The 16533-nt window shown below is 41.6% G+C and overlaps 1 protein-coding gene across 1 annotated transcript; it reads right to left on the minus strand.

The window, feature by feature from the left end:
• Positions 1-4986: 4986 nt before the first annotated feature.
• On the minus strand, positions 4987-13603 carry C10H15orf40 (chromosome 10 C15orf40 homolog). The gene is made up of 4 exons (XM_073304052.1): positions 13495-13603; positions 12838-12964; positions 10387-10514; positions 4987-6446 (listed from the first exon to the last, which is right to left on the minus strand). The coding sequence occupies exons 1-4, from the start codon at positions 13594-13596 to the stop codon at positions 6354-6356; spliced, it is 450 nt and encodes a 149-aa protein (XP_073160153.1). The 5' UTR covers positions 13597-13603; the 3' UTR covers positions 4987-6353.
• Positions 13604-16533: the final 2930 nt, after the last annotated feature.

Raw genomic sequence — 16533 nt, forward strand, 5'->3', positions numbered from 1 at the left:
ATCTCTCTGGTCACGCAATCACAGACATGAAGGTTGCTATCTTAAAACAAAAAAACTTCAAATCCAGACTCCAGTGAGAAACTGCTGAATTGGAATCCATTTGCAAATTGGATACTATTAATTTAGGCTTAAATAGAGACTGGGAGTGGCTAAGTCATTATGCAAGGTAGCCTATTTCCTCTTGTTTTTTCCTACCCCCCCCCCCCAGATGTTCTGGTTTAACTTGGATTTAAACTTGGAGAGTGGTCAGTTTGGATGAGCTATTACCAGCAGGAGAGTGAGTTTGTGTGTGTATGGGGGTGGGGGGGATGTGAGAGAACCTGGATTTGTGCTGGAAATGGCCCACCTGCTGATCACTTTAGATAAGCTATTACCAGCTGGACAGTGGGGTGGGAGGAGGTATTTTTTCATATTCTCTGTGTATATATAAAGTCTGCTGCAGTTTCCACGGCATGCATCCGATGAAGTGAGCTGTAGCTCACGAAAGCTCATGCTCAAATAAATTGGTTAGTCTCTAAGGTGCCACAAGTGCATCTATAGAGACTGAATGCTGAGAGGAAAACCAACACATTTGCATTACACTTTATGGCTGTTTTATTTGGGTCTAGGATAGCAGTGAAAAGCCAATTTATCATTTAAACAATGTTCCAAAAAGCAAGCCCCAAATTACAGCTGCCTGGCATTTTTAGAAGTAGCCCATATTGGTCTCCTTTAAGAATCTCCCTCTCAAACCACTTCACTCAAGCTCGCCCAGCTTTTACGCCGACATACAGATTAAAGGGAAACCTCGCTGTGGCTTTTTAAAGACTCCCTGAACAACTGAAAACCAAAGGAGGGAGAGGAAAGGACTTCACAACAGCAGTATCAGACTCCCACGTACAGCAAGTGTTTCATTTCTTAAATGTTGCTGGGAGTGCTTACAATGCCAGGGTGAAGGACTCTGATATTAGCAGCAATTTGCTGCACTTTGTAGCAGAGAGTAATGAGCAGCATATGCTTTACAAGCAAGTAAGGTGCTATGTTCCCAGAGGGAGACTGAGTGGTGCATTTCCATACTGGCTAATATGGCAATGGATCATCCTACTGAGAGAAAGGTTAAAAACATTAAAAAGGGAAATACAGTAGGTAGGGATAAACAATTGGGTCTCAGCTGGTTCAGGTTTTACATACACATCAAAGCAGCATGAGAGGGGAAATAATGAGGGCAAGAGGAGTCCGAAATAATGAGGAGAAAGATCAGGTGTATCTATCTTCCTGGAGGCTAGAAGAAAGAAGATATTAAACTGCACTTTCTGGTAAATTGCTACTGCCAGTTATTGACAAAGCTGTCAATTATACAAGACTATTTAGATTGATGAAGGTGGAGGCAATGTGGATTTAGAGACACATGGGACTATGGGAAGGGTAGAAATGAGTTGCAGATGATAAATGGACTGGACTTGAAAGGAAAAGAGCAAACAAGCCAGCTAGGGAATATATAATTAAATATCCTTAATTAGCAGGTTAGAGCAGGATAATATAACCAAACACACCCCTTCAAAGTCAGATTCCAGAAAGTAAATCTTATAGAATCAGAAAACTGAGAGCATATGGCATGGAAGACAGAGTCCTAGAAAAAGCAAGACCGCTGTATGTAGTAGGGCTACTAGCATGGTACTCACTCAGGGAATACAGTCCTTACATTACATCCATGTTTAAATAACTTCTTTGAAAATACAGTTCTGCAGTAGCTGGTCAGCTCTATAACTGCTAAAATACTATTTGGCTCATGATTGTGTGACAAATATCAGATATTTGTCAAACAATGTTAGGGGGGAAAAATGACTATTTACTTAAGTGCATGCCTAACTTTAAGCAGGTATATATTCAGTCGTACTGCTTACACCCTCAGCTGAATGGCATCCACGGATTGTTAACCCTGAATAGTAGCTGCTGTGCAAATTTTACAAGCTGCTTTAAAGACATGTTGAGACACAATATTTGAAGTCCTTGGATGAATAATTTTACAGAAATGTCAAGTGTTACCCTACTGAAGAATATGGAAGCTCAGGGAATGTTTGCTTCTGGTTTTTTTTCCCCAGTATGATGGAAGATGTTTAATTTTGGGAAAGTGAGCATGTTCTTCTATTTCATGCAAAAAGTCTGATACTGCAAGAGGCTTTCCTGTATTAGACAAGATGCCACACACTCAGTATTGTAAGTGTTCACCTGCACATCCACCAATGTGATATGTGCCAGCAATGCCCCTCTGCCATGTACATTGGTCAAACTGGACAGTCTCTACGTAAAAGAATAAATGGACACAAATCAGATGTCAAGAATAACATTCATAAACCAGTCGGAGAACACTTCAATCTCTCTGGTCACGCGATTACAGACATGAATGTTGCAATATTACAACAAAAAAACTTCAAATCCAGACTCCAGTGAAAGACTGCTGAATTGGAATTCATTTGCAAATTGGATACAATTAACTTAGGCTTGAATAGAGACTGGGAGTGGCTAAGTCATTATGCAAGGTAACCTACTTCCTCTTGTTTTTTCCTACCCCTCCCCCTGCCCGACGTTCTTGTTAAACCCTGGATTTGTACTGGAAATGGCCCACCTTGATTATCATACACATTGTAAGGAGAGTGATTGCTTCAGATAAGCTATTACCAGCAGGAGAGTGGGGTGGGGGGAGAGAAAACCTTTTGTAGTGATAATCACCCATTTTTTCATGGTTTGTGTATATAAAACATCGTCTGTATTTTCCACAGTATGCATCTGAGGAAGTGAGCTGTAGCTCACGAAAGCTTATGCTCAAATAAATTGGTTCGTCGCTAAGGTGCCACAAGTCCTCCTTTTCTTTTTGTGAATACAGACTAACATGGCTGTTACTCTGGAAAGTGTTATAAGGAGTACTTGTGGCACCAACAAATCTATTAGAGCATAAGCTTTCATGAGCTACAGCTCACTTCATCGGATGTCAGTGTTATGTATCCTATTGATTTCTAAAAACATGTAATTTCATTTACTGGTGCCAAATAAATCTTCTATTCACAGAACAAGTACAGGGTAAGTAGCCACATTGCAAGCTCTTCCACACTCTCCTCATGGGCTTCTCAATCTTGGGCAGGAGAAAGCAGTGTTAAGGACAAGAAGAGAATTTAGTTTCATGCCTCTGCTGAGACGGTGCCATTTGTCATGGCTCTGAGACACCAGGACCTGCCCTGAGGCCATCAAAAAGCCTGGAGTTGAGCAGTAGGAGGTTGGGCCTAACATACAGCCCGATCTTTTCTTCCTGGTAAGTGTGGTGTGAATTGTGGGATGAAACCTTGTCTCTGCTGCTGTGTCGATATAGGTATCATAGTGACCTGACTGAACTAAACTGATTCTCATACAGTGTGGTACAAATACACACAAACTAGAGCTTTTGAAAAAATGGTTTAGGAAATCCTGTTACTATTATCATACAGAGGAGAACAAACAGTATGTCACACCAGGCATGTCTACACTACGAACATTAGTCGACATATGTTAGGTCAACTTACAATCACTGCAGTGGTGCATGTCCTCACCAGGAGTGCTACCACCGCCTGAAAAGGGACAGTGTCAGGGACTGAAAACTTGGTAGGTGAGAACAAGGAGATGCATAAGGAAAGGGGAAAATGCTCATTTCCCAAGAACTAATAATCTTCCCTGCTGGATAGTGCAAGTCTGACTGACATCAGTGATCAACATGACAGTATATGTCAGGCCCACGTTACATAAACTGTAGCGTGTGGTACCTAAGGCACCTTTGCTGTATTCAAGTCACAAAAGACAGAGCCTGACTGATTGGAAAGAAGGAATCCAGAATGCCAGCTTGAGTTTAGGAAACGTTAATTCTCCTCAGCAGAAGCTGCTGAAGCTCTTGGACAGAATATATCACTTTCAGAAAAAAAGAGGGGTGGAGGTCGTGTTGATTAATACTGCAGTGGAGAACTGTTAAAAGATTGATTTCATTATACATTAATTGATTTGGTCTCCTTCCAAGACTAGACACAGCTTTGGGGTCAAAGTGGTGGAAAAATTTAACATGTTAAATGTGGAGTTTGATATAATGGTGTATAGCTGCTGCCTGGGATATTTTAGTCACTCTTTAGCCAATGAAGTGAGCTGTAGCTCACAAAAGCTTATGCTCAAATAAATTGGTTAGACTCTAAGGTGCCACAAGTACTCCTTTTCTTTTTGCGAATACCGACTAACACAGCTGCTACTCTGAAACCTGTCTTTATAAAACAGTATGTGTAGGTGCCCATACTGGAGAAATTCATATATTCAAGCTGTAAGTCACTACTGCAGTGTTCCTTGTGTTTCTTTCCCTTGTTGGAAATTCAGACATCATATATTTAGCAAGATAAGTAGTTGAGAGTTATACAGAGGGAACCCCCTAATTTCTTTCTGGCTAGGGCATTTCCACTCCACCCAGAACATGAGTATGTAGCACTGAGGATTACAAATGAAAGCAAACCTGCATCTGTTTTCAGTTTCCCCTTGATCAAGAGAGTGAAGCCCTCTGCTGAGCAAACCAGTTGGAGCAGTGAGAAGCATCAACATAAAGCTAAGGAGTAGAATGCCAACTGGATTAGAAGAAAAGCAAGTGATAGCCAAAATGTCAGTGGGTCAGGACTGTAAAGCAATGTATGGCCATCAGCCTGAGGAAGCAAAACATGACCTAAGCTGCATATATTTATTCCTTTATTCCTCTAGCAATTAACCTTATCAGCACATAGGTAGTAGAGAGACACATCCTGATAGAACCATTAGCAACATTTTTGCATTGCTGAAAATGGAAGGGATGGGAGAGACTTAAGGTGAAAAGCAGTTTTTGATCATGGAAAACTGAAACTTGAGATATGCAGCTTGTTGCATTATGCACAGCTGGTGAAAGCCTTTTTTGATACAGTTCTACTACTTATTTTAATATATGGATTTTTCCCAGTGGAAGATGCAGAAGCTTAGTGGGCTTTTAGACCGGTTTATTGACTTTTAGGCATTAAACTTATAATATCACATTTACACATTACAGCTGTTAGATAGAAACAATGTAGAAAGTAACACAATCTAACCCGTAACAGCTGCAACCTAAGAGGATAGCTGAAGCAGCCAAATATAGTGACATCACATTTATTAGTGGGGAACACAAGCTTGCATTCCAGTACTTTGTCAAGAGCGATTAATTACATCTACTTCTCCCACTTCATCCCATGTATAATCTTTGCACTCTTTAACACCACTCCATGTATTTCTTCACTTTGCTCAGTTTTCTATGAGCTGGAAACTGATTCTTGAACACAACTCATTTATTTAGATCAAGAGAAGGTCAGCAGCAATTTTGTTTGTTCTTGGTAAGACAGTCTAAAAACAAACTAATTTTGTTTTATTAGTCAAGTCACAGCTAGAAAAAATCTGTTCTCGTTGAAAATACAAGAACTGTTGATGAAACTTAGTGCTGTGTTTTTATTATACAAAACAAATTGCTACATTTGGCACATAAGGTGAAGATACCATTTCTGACCACTCTATTAGAAACTCTATCTTTATTAGGCAACTCTGATTATAGGCTTCCTAGTGAATCAAAGCAAGCTTTTGTGTACTTGCTGCTTAAGTACTGTATCAATTTCTCATATTGCAGACTCAATTCTTCTGACTGCTTAAGGGAAAAGTTCTGCTCCTATATAAATCCAGGGCAATGCCTCTGGCTTCAAAGGCATTACTCTGGATTTACAGTGGTGTAGACAAGAGTAGAATTGGACCCTACGCATGCCACTATATATTACACTGATTGCTCTTTTAGGCTCTCACTTCTAAATTGATTTTTTCTTCTGCACCATATTTTTCTTGACATCGTTCCAGTGCTTTATCATAAGCCTGTCACTCCAAGCTTTTTACTTTGTGAACCAAAAATAATTATGCCTGCATTCAAAAACATTGCCCAAATACTCATCAGGACTGGGTTTACGCTTAGGAGGCTATTTTGAAGATAACTATAGAAAAGGAGCCCAGTCACGCTGAATTCGTGATGTAGATTCAGCTAAATTTCAGGGTTAAGATGGCTTTCCTACCTAACGATAAATCCTGTTTCCACTTCTAGCTTGGGCCTTAGTTTTGTGGGATTATTTAAACCAAAGTTTAGAGTATGGAAGAATAGGGAAGAGATTTGTAATTTACAGTGTACTTAAATTTATCTACACATTTACACAAAAGAATCTGGTAAGTGACCCATAGCCTGCATTTGTGTGCTCTCATTGAAGAATGTCCCTCCTCCTCTTTACATTCAATGAAAGATTTTCAAGACACACTGTTCCATTTCCTGCTTTTGTTTTGTCTCAACTGGTAACTTCTTTTTTCAGTTTCTCTAAAACCTCATCCGGAGTCATCGACACCAAAATCTTCACGACTTTTTCACGAGATTTACCACCCTGTTTCAACACAAAAATGAATTCAGAGAATTATTTCTTTACTTCTAAGTACACATTTTAAAAACTAATCATAGTGCCAATATAGTATTAAGATTACACACAACCAACTGTAGCGAAAAAAGGTTATTCACCAGTAATTCTAATCAGAGTTATTTCCTCTGCCTAGTCACATTTGTGAGACACATCCTCTAGTGCCAGGGTGCTTCAGGGACCTTATGGAAAATGGTGTGCATAGGGATTCTGTGAGCACCTTCTTGTGGCATTCTAAGTTGAGGTTATAAGAGGGCCATGGAAGTGCAGCAGCCACAATTCCTTCCACCATACCAGAGGATGATGGGTAGCTAGTATAAAAACACAGACACCATTCTCAAAGTACTAGATATTTACTGCTAAGTAACATTTTTCTTCTTCAAGATGCCGCTGTCTGACTTGTGCAAGTCTAACAAGAGATAGAGCTCCTGAGAAGGCAGACTGGGGTGTGCAATTAGGCAAGAATTGCAGAACTACTCTTCTAAAACAAACACTGAATCTAGATGAGTCGAGGACTCTGAGTAAATGTGTGAATGAGCTGCAGGTAGCAACCCTGCAAAGTGTAAGCTTTCTCTAACGTTCCTGAAGCAGGCCATGGATGCCAGCTTGGCCATAGCAGAGTGAGCCTTAAGACAGGCCTTAAAAACCCACTTACCCACTCATGTGCTTACCCAGGAAGAAAATAATCTCTCCCTGGATAAATGGGCTGCGTAGGGCCAGGGACCCAATATCATCACTAGTTATTCCTGGGGTGGGAGGGAGCAGAGTCACTGGATCTGCTACATATTTCAAAGTAGGCAGGCAGGTTTTAGAGCATGCCCTGAGCTGCTGCTCTTTCCATGAGCTGGGATGGGGAGTGAACAGCAGGATGCTCTCCAAGCTCAGCAATGTATCCTGCAAGTGGGACCATGCAGATGCCACCTACAGATGTTTATACTTTGACATACTTCAGTGTATTTTCACCTTGAGGATGCACTTCAAATATGCCCGTTGTTGCTTTTCAGCCAAATTCTCATTTTGAGCATTATCAAGAAAGAGGAAAATGGAACTGCATTGTATGAAATGCAGAAACAAGCTGGGATGTCTGCATATAACTGCTGTCTTAAGTCAGAGCAGTTAAACTGTATGCATTATTCACATCCTGTCTATACAGAAGCACTGAGTAGCTCATGCCAAGTGAAAACCTATTGCAGGTGTACACACTGAGCCATTTCTTTCCATTATCTTGTATACAACTAAAAAAAAGCAACCATGCAAAAAGAAAACATTCCTATGTCATCTTTAGTATAAAAGTTTATTTTACATTTCTAAGGTGCATGTCCATTTGCGTTTGACTTACTCAGAAAAGGAAAATCAAGGCAATCTTTAAACAATAGTCTGGCCAACTGGTGTTTACTTTTTATAAGGATGAGCTAACAAAATGCTTCCTCTCTCATGTAAGAATCCAGTAGCCACATTTCTAGATTGAATTAAGATCCCAAATCTAGAATTACATTTACAGTACATATATAAAAGTTCCCCTGAAAGCACAAATTAGCAGCTTTCCATCTTAAGAGACTGCCCCACAGTATCCCATAATCTATTGAGTACAATTTCTCCACCTTTATTTGAAGATAATCACTGTTAAGAAACTTTCAGTTTCTCAAGTTGTGGCATAGTCACATTGCACTGTATTACAGGATTAAAATTCTGTAAGGCAAGATAAATAAGACCAACAAATGAAGTTCTGCATTTTCAGTTTTAGCTTGGATCTCCTTTTCCAGCTGAGGATTGATTATATAGCAGCTGGGAGGCAAGGGAGAATGATGCTAGGTAACAGTTACCATATGGTATTAGCCTTGTACACCTAGGTTGAAAATCTGGCTGGAGTCACAAGACAGACCCACTTCACAATTTAGGCACAGTTCAGAATGACTGAAGGTCTATGGTTGACAAGTCCTAATATAAAATAGTCTGGATGCTGTAGGTCAGACTAGAATTACCAGAGCTGACTAGAAAAGGTTGAACAGTGCTGCTCCTCATTATGCCTGATGCTGCTTAGCAATTATATAGTGCTTTTCAAGTGCAATCTAATTAATCCTCAACATGGCTGTGAGGTAGGTAAGCAAGTGTTACCCTCGTTTTATAGGTGGGATAAACCAAAATAAAGGTTAAGTACCTTGTCCAGTCTGCAGCAAAGCCAAGATATAAAATCTTTGAGTTCCTGTCTACCAGCCAAGTAGTGCTCAGTCCATTAGACAATGTAGCCTCTAACAGCTATTTTTAAAAATGTATGCATTTAGATTTATGTACAACATAAAAAAGCATCCATCCACACACTCTTCTTATCTTCCTGGCCCTATAAACGAATACATTTAATAGATGGCTCAGACTTCATCCACTTTTCATATATGTCACACAAACATGAGAGTAACATAAGCCAAAGACTAACTGGTAGTCTTCCCAAAACAGGACACAGAGTGTTCTATTTCCTCTCAATGTCCCTTCTGCTGTTGCTGCCACCCTAAATGAACAGTTCACTGTTGGGTAGTAGAACTCTTGACTTCTCAGTATGACTATGACAGAAGTTAGTAGAAGTGGGGTTATTTGCTATTTTCTTAATTTGTTTGTATACTGAAGTTCTCTATTACAATCAGTTAAGATTTAATACTTGTTTTTTTAAAAGGATAATGAATTTAATCTTTTCAATCACAAACATCTACTTAAAAATAAAAAAAGGGAGTACTTGTAGCACCTTAGAGACTAACACATTTATTTGAACATAAGCTTTCGTGACCTACAGCTCACTTCATCGGATGCATGCAGTGGAAAATACAGTAAGGGGATTTTATATACACAGAGAACATGAAATTAAATTAGGCTTGAAAAAAGACGGAGTGGATGTGTCATTACACAAAGTAAAACTATTTCCCCATGTTTATTCCCCCCCCGCCCCTTTCCTCACCCCACTGTTCCTGTTGAAACACGTTCTTGTCAACTGCTGGAAATGGCCCACCTTGATTATTACTACAAAAGGTTTTTTCCCTCTTCTGCTCATAATAGCTCACCTTTCCTGATCACTTTTGTTACAGTGTGTATGGTAACACCCATTGTTTCATGTTCTCTGTGTATATAAAATCCCCCTACTGTATTTTCCACTGCATGCATCTGATGAAGTGAGCTGTAGCTCACAAAAGCTTATGCTCAAATAAATGTTAGTCTCTAAGGTACCACAAGTACTCCTTTTCTTTTTGCGGATACAGACTAACAGGGCTGCTACTCTGAAACCTACATAAACATGTAATTCACAGAAGTTGTCATTGTCCGAATCTGATCTTAATTCTAAAAGAGAGATATTGGAGAAAACTGACTTTAAACAAAAGCGACAGCAGAAGAAATTAATGCATTTTCCACCTGTTTAATCATGCAGAGTAGTCAGTGTAGGAGATCTGATGTTACTACTGTTTTCACAACAGAAGCAAAGCTCTCTCGGAATTGATATGCTCATCACTGTGAAATCAAGTGACCCAGCAGAGATCCTTTACTCAAATATAAACATTTCTAAAATAAGGAGAACAAAGTAACTTGCAAAGGTGTTTTGTGCAAGACAGTCTCATTTTCTAAGAAGTTAGACTCAGTATGAAGAATACTTTAAAGGTCACAGAGCACATGAACCACATACTGACATAGAAAATGCCAAGAAAAAGTAGCAGCATGCTTGATTTAGGCCACTGAGAAACAGATTATTTTGAGTTAGTAATTCAAAGACTAAAATAGGTTCTTCTTCCATAATTGAGTTACACACCTTAATATATCTCCATACTAGTATTTTGAAAGCTAGAAACTTGGTCTGCTGTATGTGGAAAGTGGTCTCTATTACAAGTTTCAGAAATCTAACTGTAGCAGAGCAGAAAAGAAAAAAGTATTGTACCTTATCTAAAACAACTTCGCTCTTCTTCACTTCTAGAACCTTAGAAAGGTAACGACACAGCTCTGCATTTGCCTCCCCTTCTGATGGAGGTGCAGCAATAGCTACACCTACTGCCTCAGTTGTCACATCTATAACAAATATTTTAGGATTTTTATTTTCAAAGCATTAATGATGCCTAGTTTTTTACTTTCATATATTTAAAGAAAGATTTGAAACCAAGTAGACAACTCCTGAAACAGTCCACCTGATGATAGATCTTATGACTTTTACTGTATCAAGAACATGCACTTAATTCTACTATTTTTTCCCCTTTATCAGCAAGGCTAGTCAATTCCTCAGATGCATGTATTAATAGACAGTCCTTATAAATAGGGAAGAGTGGGCCTGAGATTCTAGGATGTGATACTTTTAAGAATTAACAAGTTTCATTCTGTAGTTATCTGGATCCTGTTCCATGATTTTGCTGGATACAGTGACGCTTTGCCAGGCTGCAGACTCTGCATAATTTTTTCCCCAAGTGTGAAGGTCAGATACTGGGCCCTTCACTACCACTTTACTACCGTCCCTGCTTCCAGACATGAGGTCAATCTACAATTTGATTTTGAAATGGTGGTTAATGTCTCAGTAGTTTTTATGATTGCAGTTTTGATTATCATCTCTTTTGTCACAATACCTACTAATGTCCCTCTAAGATGAAATATATGCTGAATTATCCTACAGGTAACAGACCCATCTAATTAGTGTAGTGTGCATACCTACATAATGAATACTTCTTGTTTGCATGTAAGCATGAAGATGATGGCACTATCCAGACTTTTATTAGTTGCTCCTTGGTTTAAAGCATTTGAAGATTTTAAAAACATACTGTCAATGAGCATTTAAATTGTGTTTATCACCATAACAACTAAGCACAAACAAGGCATCAAAGGTGATCTGCAAAGGAAAAGAGTTTGTCTTGTTTTGTTTATTTTAAAGAAAGCTTGAAGGATTTTTTTTTTTTAAATTCTCTGCTTGTTTCACTATAGAAGTTCAAGTTTTGACTACCTTGGGGGACCTTTGAATTCAGATTATCACAAGTCTGTCACGCTGAGTTTTAGTACTTTATTTATATTTGATTCTTCCCGTATCTACAATGGAAAGGAGGGAAAGAGAATGGGTGTGTATACCAATCATAACAAGGATCACAAAGCTTGTAGTTTTGTAACAAAGGATGGTTCACCATAAAGCAGGGGTCTCAAAGCCCCAGCCCGTGGACCATCTGCGGCCCGAGAACCTCCCCACTGCGGCCCGTGGAGGAGAGACGCTTGCAGACACGCTGCCAGCAATGTCTGCTGCAGGCACCACACCCCACAGATCCCACTGGCTGGGGGAGAGGGACAGAGATACCATCTCTAGTCACCAGGCAGAGGCAGCATCATTAGTTGCTGGGCAGATTCAGTCATCGAGGCAGCATCACTTTCTTCCACAATGAATATAAACAAGTCAAAATATTGAACACAACTATCTGATGCACACCTTGCTGCAATCCTGAAGGTTTCAACTGCTTAGTCACTGAGGCCAAACATCAACAAACTGGCAGAACTGAAGCATTGCCAGGTGTCTGGCAAACACTAAAAACTCTCTGGCAGGCGAAGAACTGTATAAAGTTGTACGACAGTTTTATTATTTCTAAGAAATTTGAAATAAAAAAATACAATATAAACATTTTCTTTTCTGACTGACCACCATCTTCAGTGACATTATTGGCCCACTAAGAGGATTTGAGGACTGGCACTGGCCCTAAGGTAAACTGAGTTTGAAACCCGTGCTATAAAGAGATCAGATTTGACTGAGCTTTTCATCATAAATGGTAACTAGGCTCCCCCTGCTGAACAGAAGAGAAAAAGAACAAGAGAAATTTTCGTTTGTGTTTATGTATATGCCTGTAGTGTTCATAAGAGGATGGAACAAATTATATATACAGATTGTAAAACTGAATTGTGAGAAATAATCTATCAACATACTTGCTACATAGATCAGCTTTAAAACAACAACAACAACACTGGATCCTGTCCACGATAACAAGTCTTTTGCTTTGCACTCACCTGAAGATATACTCCCAGGCTGCAGTCTTTTATGTAAGCAGTTATACTGGAATATAACTAAAATCAGGTGATTACCAGGAATTACTCCCTGTGCTTGTAAAAAGATGGATTTACTCTAACACATCTTTCCAGTTTTGCCAGTACAATCAACTACACCTAGTCAAACAGAGCACAAGGAACATCGGGTCATTTTGATATAATGAAAGTTGTGAACCCACATTACACTATCACCTGGACCTCTGCAGGACCATAAACTTGTGCAAAGAAATGGGTGCAGGGAGAGAAGGGAAAAAACTGCCTTCCCAAATAGTTCATTTAATTAAGCAAAGCTATTTCCCTCATAATTACACTTTTCATTAGCATATACCTGTTATAGCATTTTGTTTGGATCCAGGTTTGGCATGAACAGCAATAGTGACAGAACCATTTTTGTCAGTTACAACTGGACCTGAAGGAACAGGAGGTTTTACTGAGTCTTTACACTTTTCTTTTCCCTGAACAAAAAACAAAAACAAAAACCCAGCAGCTGTTAAAGTGACACTGCAAACTTGAAATCTAGCCAACCCAGGCAGAGATTATAACTAGTCCCAGCCACTCCTCCTGCTTCCCAGTCTCCCCTCCGCTCCCCAGCGATGACAGTGGTTTTAGAATCACGGTTCCCCCCCCCTGATGCTGTGTGACCGACCCAACGGTCGGGGGGCCCAGCTCCGCACGGCGGCGGCCCAGGCACGCGAAGCCGCCCGCCAAAGGCCCGGAGTAGCCGGGGGCGCGGACAGGAAAGGCCGTTTCGCTCGCGCCCCTCGGCGGCGCAGGAACCCAGAGCGCTGCGGTGGCTTAGCGGCGCCAGGCCAGGGCCCGCTGAGCCAGCAACGGCCGGTACGAGCCTGGAGGGACCCAGAGCTACCGCCCGGCTTACATGGGCTTCACCCCAGCGCCCCGCAGGGCGGCCCGGCTCAGGCAAGGAGCTCTCTCCCCTCCCCCCACCTGCCCCCCAGAGCGAGCGGCCCTGGCCCAAGTGACTGACCCTGCGTGGCATGGCCCCGCTCCAGCTCCGCACGCTGGCACTGACGGGACCCTGCCCCCCCCAGCCGCCGCGCCGACGGAAGCCGGCCAGGGCCAGCAGCATCACACAGACCGACCCGTGGGCGGCTCCGACCCGCACTTCCGGCAACACCGGTACACCCCTCCCCGCGGGGCCTGCAGGGAAACCCCGTTCGGCTTCCCAGGTCCGGGGCCGGCAGAGTGCTGCGCACGCGCCGACTGAACAGGCGCTAGGATTCCGTCCGAATCCAGGCAGCGAGCAGGGAAGCTGCGTGGCTGGTCCGACGCGCGCGGGGCAGAGCCGCCAGCCAGGCGTCCTGGTGCTTGGGCTGGCCTGGACCTCAGCTGTAGGCTGCAAACCCCGCCCCCCGCAGTCACGTGTGCGCTCAGCCCCATCCCGGGTCCGGCACCCGCCAGCCACTGGCTTGTCCTGCAGCGAGGGGGCCAGCGCCGCGCACGGCAGGGTGCCAGGGCCAGGATCCGCTGTACAGCCCAGCCTGTGCTGTCCCGAGCAGGGCCCGGCTCCCACCGTCTCACCCCCCTGCACAGCACGCCGCCTCTGAAGGGCCGATGCACCTGCCTCGTGCGGGGTTTATGCACTTTGAAGTAGGAATAAAATGTGTGGCCTTTTTTTGGACTGGATAGAAAGGGGAAATATGCTGCCCTGGCCCAGAATTGGTGAGAGGGAGTCAACGTTGATCTGTGCTCTTGAACTGTTCTAAAAAACGTACACAGAGGCCTGTTACCCTGACCAGCACTAGGAACAAACAAGCAAGCAGGTAGCTCGGGCGGGAGATCCCTAGGTTTCTGCCCCAAACCTGGGGATCGGTCTGTGCTTCTTTTCAATATCACAGTACAACTGACTGCGTACACCTGTAATTTAGAGCCAAGGCCTGGCCCCTGCATTCAGAATCTCCAATTCAGAATGCTCTGGTGGATCCTGGCTAGAAAAAACAATCCCTTAGCCTTATACTACCCCTTTAACCAGCACTGGTTACCTGCTTGTAACCACTCTTTACACAGAATTTTCCCTCTTAAGCCCCCTTACTGAAAGTTAAAAATAATTAGAGGGGTAGCCCCTATGTTATTGTATCAGCATAATTTAGAAATAATTACATGAAGTAGCCAGTATCCAGGGGCACTTGCAAACTGTAAGTAAAATACCCTGGGGCAGCTGTTGCTGCAACAATGCTTTATCCTTTTTAAAAAAATATGTTTACTATAGCCCTGAGATTCTCTAGTCCAGTGTTCTTTATGTCCTTGCAAGCCTGGTAGCTAGTGGAGTGGCCTGCTCCTTATTACAGTCTTACCTAGAGTCCCCACTGAAGGATCAGGGCCCCATTCCGCAACAGACAATAAAGACATGAAGTAAAAAGACAGTCCCTATTGCAAAAAGTTCTCCTTCATAAATTGCTATGAGGCAGCAAGAACACATTCAAATTTTGCACAGAAAACAAAAGTCACACTTTGAAACCTAAATAATCTGAAAAAGGATGAAGTAGTAGGAAAAGGTGTGCAGAATGCACTGGTGGTCTGTGATAATGTTCATGACTATATGACCAAGCTATTAAGATAGTTAATACATAAACTTCATATAGCTATTGGACTGTGTTAATGTATTGGTGCAGTTTAATGTGAAGGCAAACCCATAACCTAGAAAAAGGAACAGCAAAACAAATACTCATCTCAGTTACCTTATCAGCTATGAAAAGGCAACAGCCAGGTTCCAGAGCCAAGAGAAGAAAAGGACTTTATATAGTTAAAAAGGACATATAAAGAACCAGCTTAATAGAATTTACTAAAACTTGAACAAAAATTATGTTTACTTAAAATCAGATGGATTTTAGACTTAATCCTTTTCTGCTTGCTGTGTACCTTTGGCTGAATAAACAATGCATTTGAAGAAACTAATTGGTTTTGAGTCACTTTACTCAGCCACTGGTCACAGAGGGAAGTTTCCTGTAGGTGCTAAATACAGTCAGGCCTGTCAAATTATCACTGTTGGAAGATAGACTGGACTCCCTGAGTTATAGACTATGAGTGACTAAATCAGGGACAAGGGGAAGGGAGTGAAACTTATCACTAAAGGGTGCAACTGAAAAAGACTGCCAAGGGAAAAAGTGTAAACATTTTTCAGAGAAGCTGATTGTTAGGTGGTAAGATATTAGGAATGACAGTTGTGCACAGGTAGCAGTCACAATAAGTTAACAGAGGAAGGAGGTGGAGCACAGCCAACTCATGAAGGAACTCAAATGTAGACAAGCTGTTAGACAAAAGAAGACAGAGTAACAGGGGGAAGGTGACAGAGTAACAACCAGAAAGGCAGCAGAAACATTCTGAATAGACCTGGGGGGGGGGGGGGGAGGCGGCAAGATTACAGTATCAAGGATAGAAAGGAAGAGGTGGCTACAGAAGTGAAGACATGAGATAAGCCAGGGTGTGCAACATAATACATACAAAGTTCTTTGGCTGGCAGGAGTTTGCTATACTTAATACTGCCGAAGTGGCTGTGCACCAGTTTACCCATTTGTAAAACTGGTATATAGCATCTGACACAAAGGCAGAATGGAGGCTGAATTAACATTTCTAAAGCACTTTATCAGATGAAAGACACTTTGGAAGTGCACCAAAGTCTGGTGCCCACCCCAAAAACTACCTCATACCAAATGAGCAAAGGTGGAAAACAGATTTTAATTACCAGGTAGCAGTAATCATAGGCTTAAATGTGTTTTAATTTTCTGCTGTAATGCCTATATGATGCAGGTATTAACTTATATTAGTCACAGAAGAACCACTGCAAAAAAAACTTACTAAAAACCCTCAACAAATCATCCAGCAGATCACTAGCAACAGTTTTTATCCTACTCACCAGCTAAGCCTTGAGGATTTGGAAAGAATAAAACGAAAGCTGACTCCCTCAACACCAAAGCCTTCCTCTAGAATACATAAGCACAACTTTGCTATTACATTCCACATGCATGGTCATTTAACTCACAAAATAGATGCAAGTGGATTTGTCAAA

Source organism: Lepidochelys kempii, chromosome 10 (assembly GCF_965140265.1).
Source record: "Lepidochelys kempii isolate rLepKem1 chromosome 10, rLepKem1.hap2, whole genome shotgun sequence".
NCBI classification, from domain to species: Eukaryota; Metazoa; Chordata; order Testudines; family Cheloniidae; genus Lepidochelys; species Lepidochelys kempii.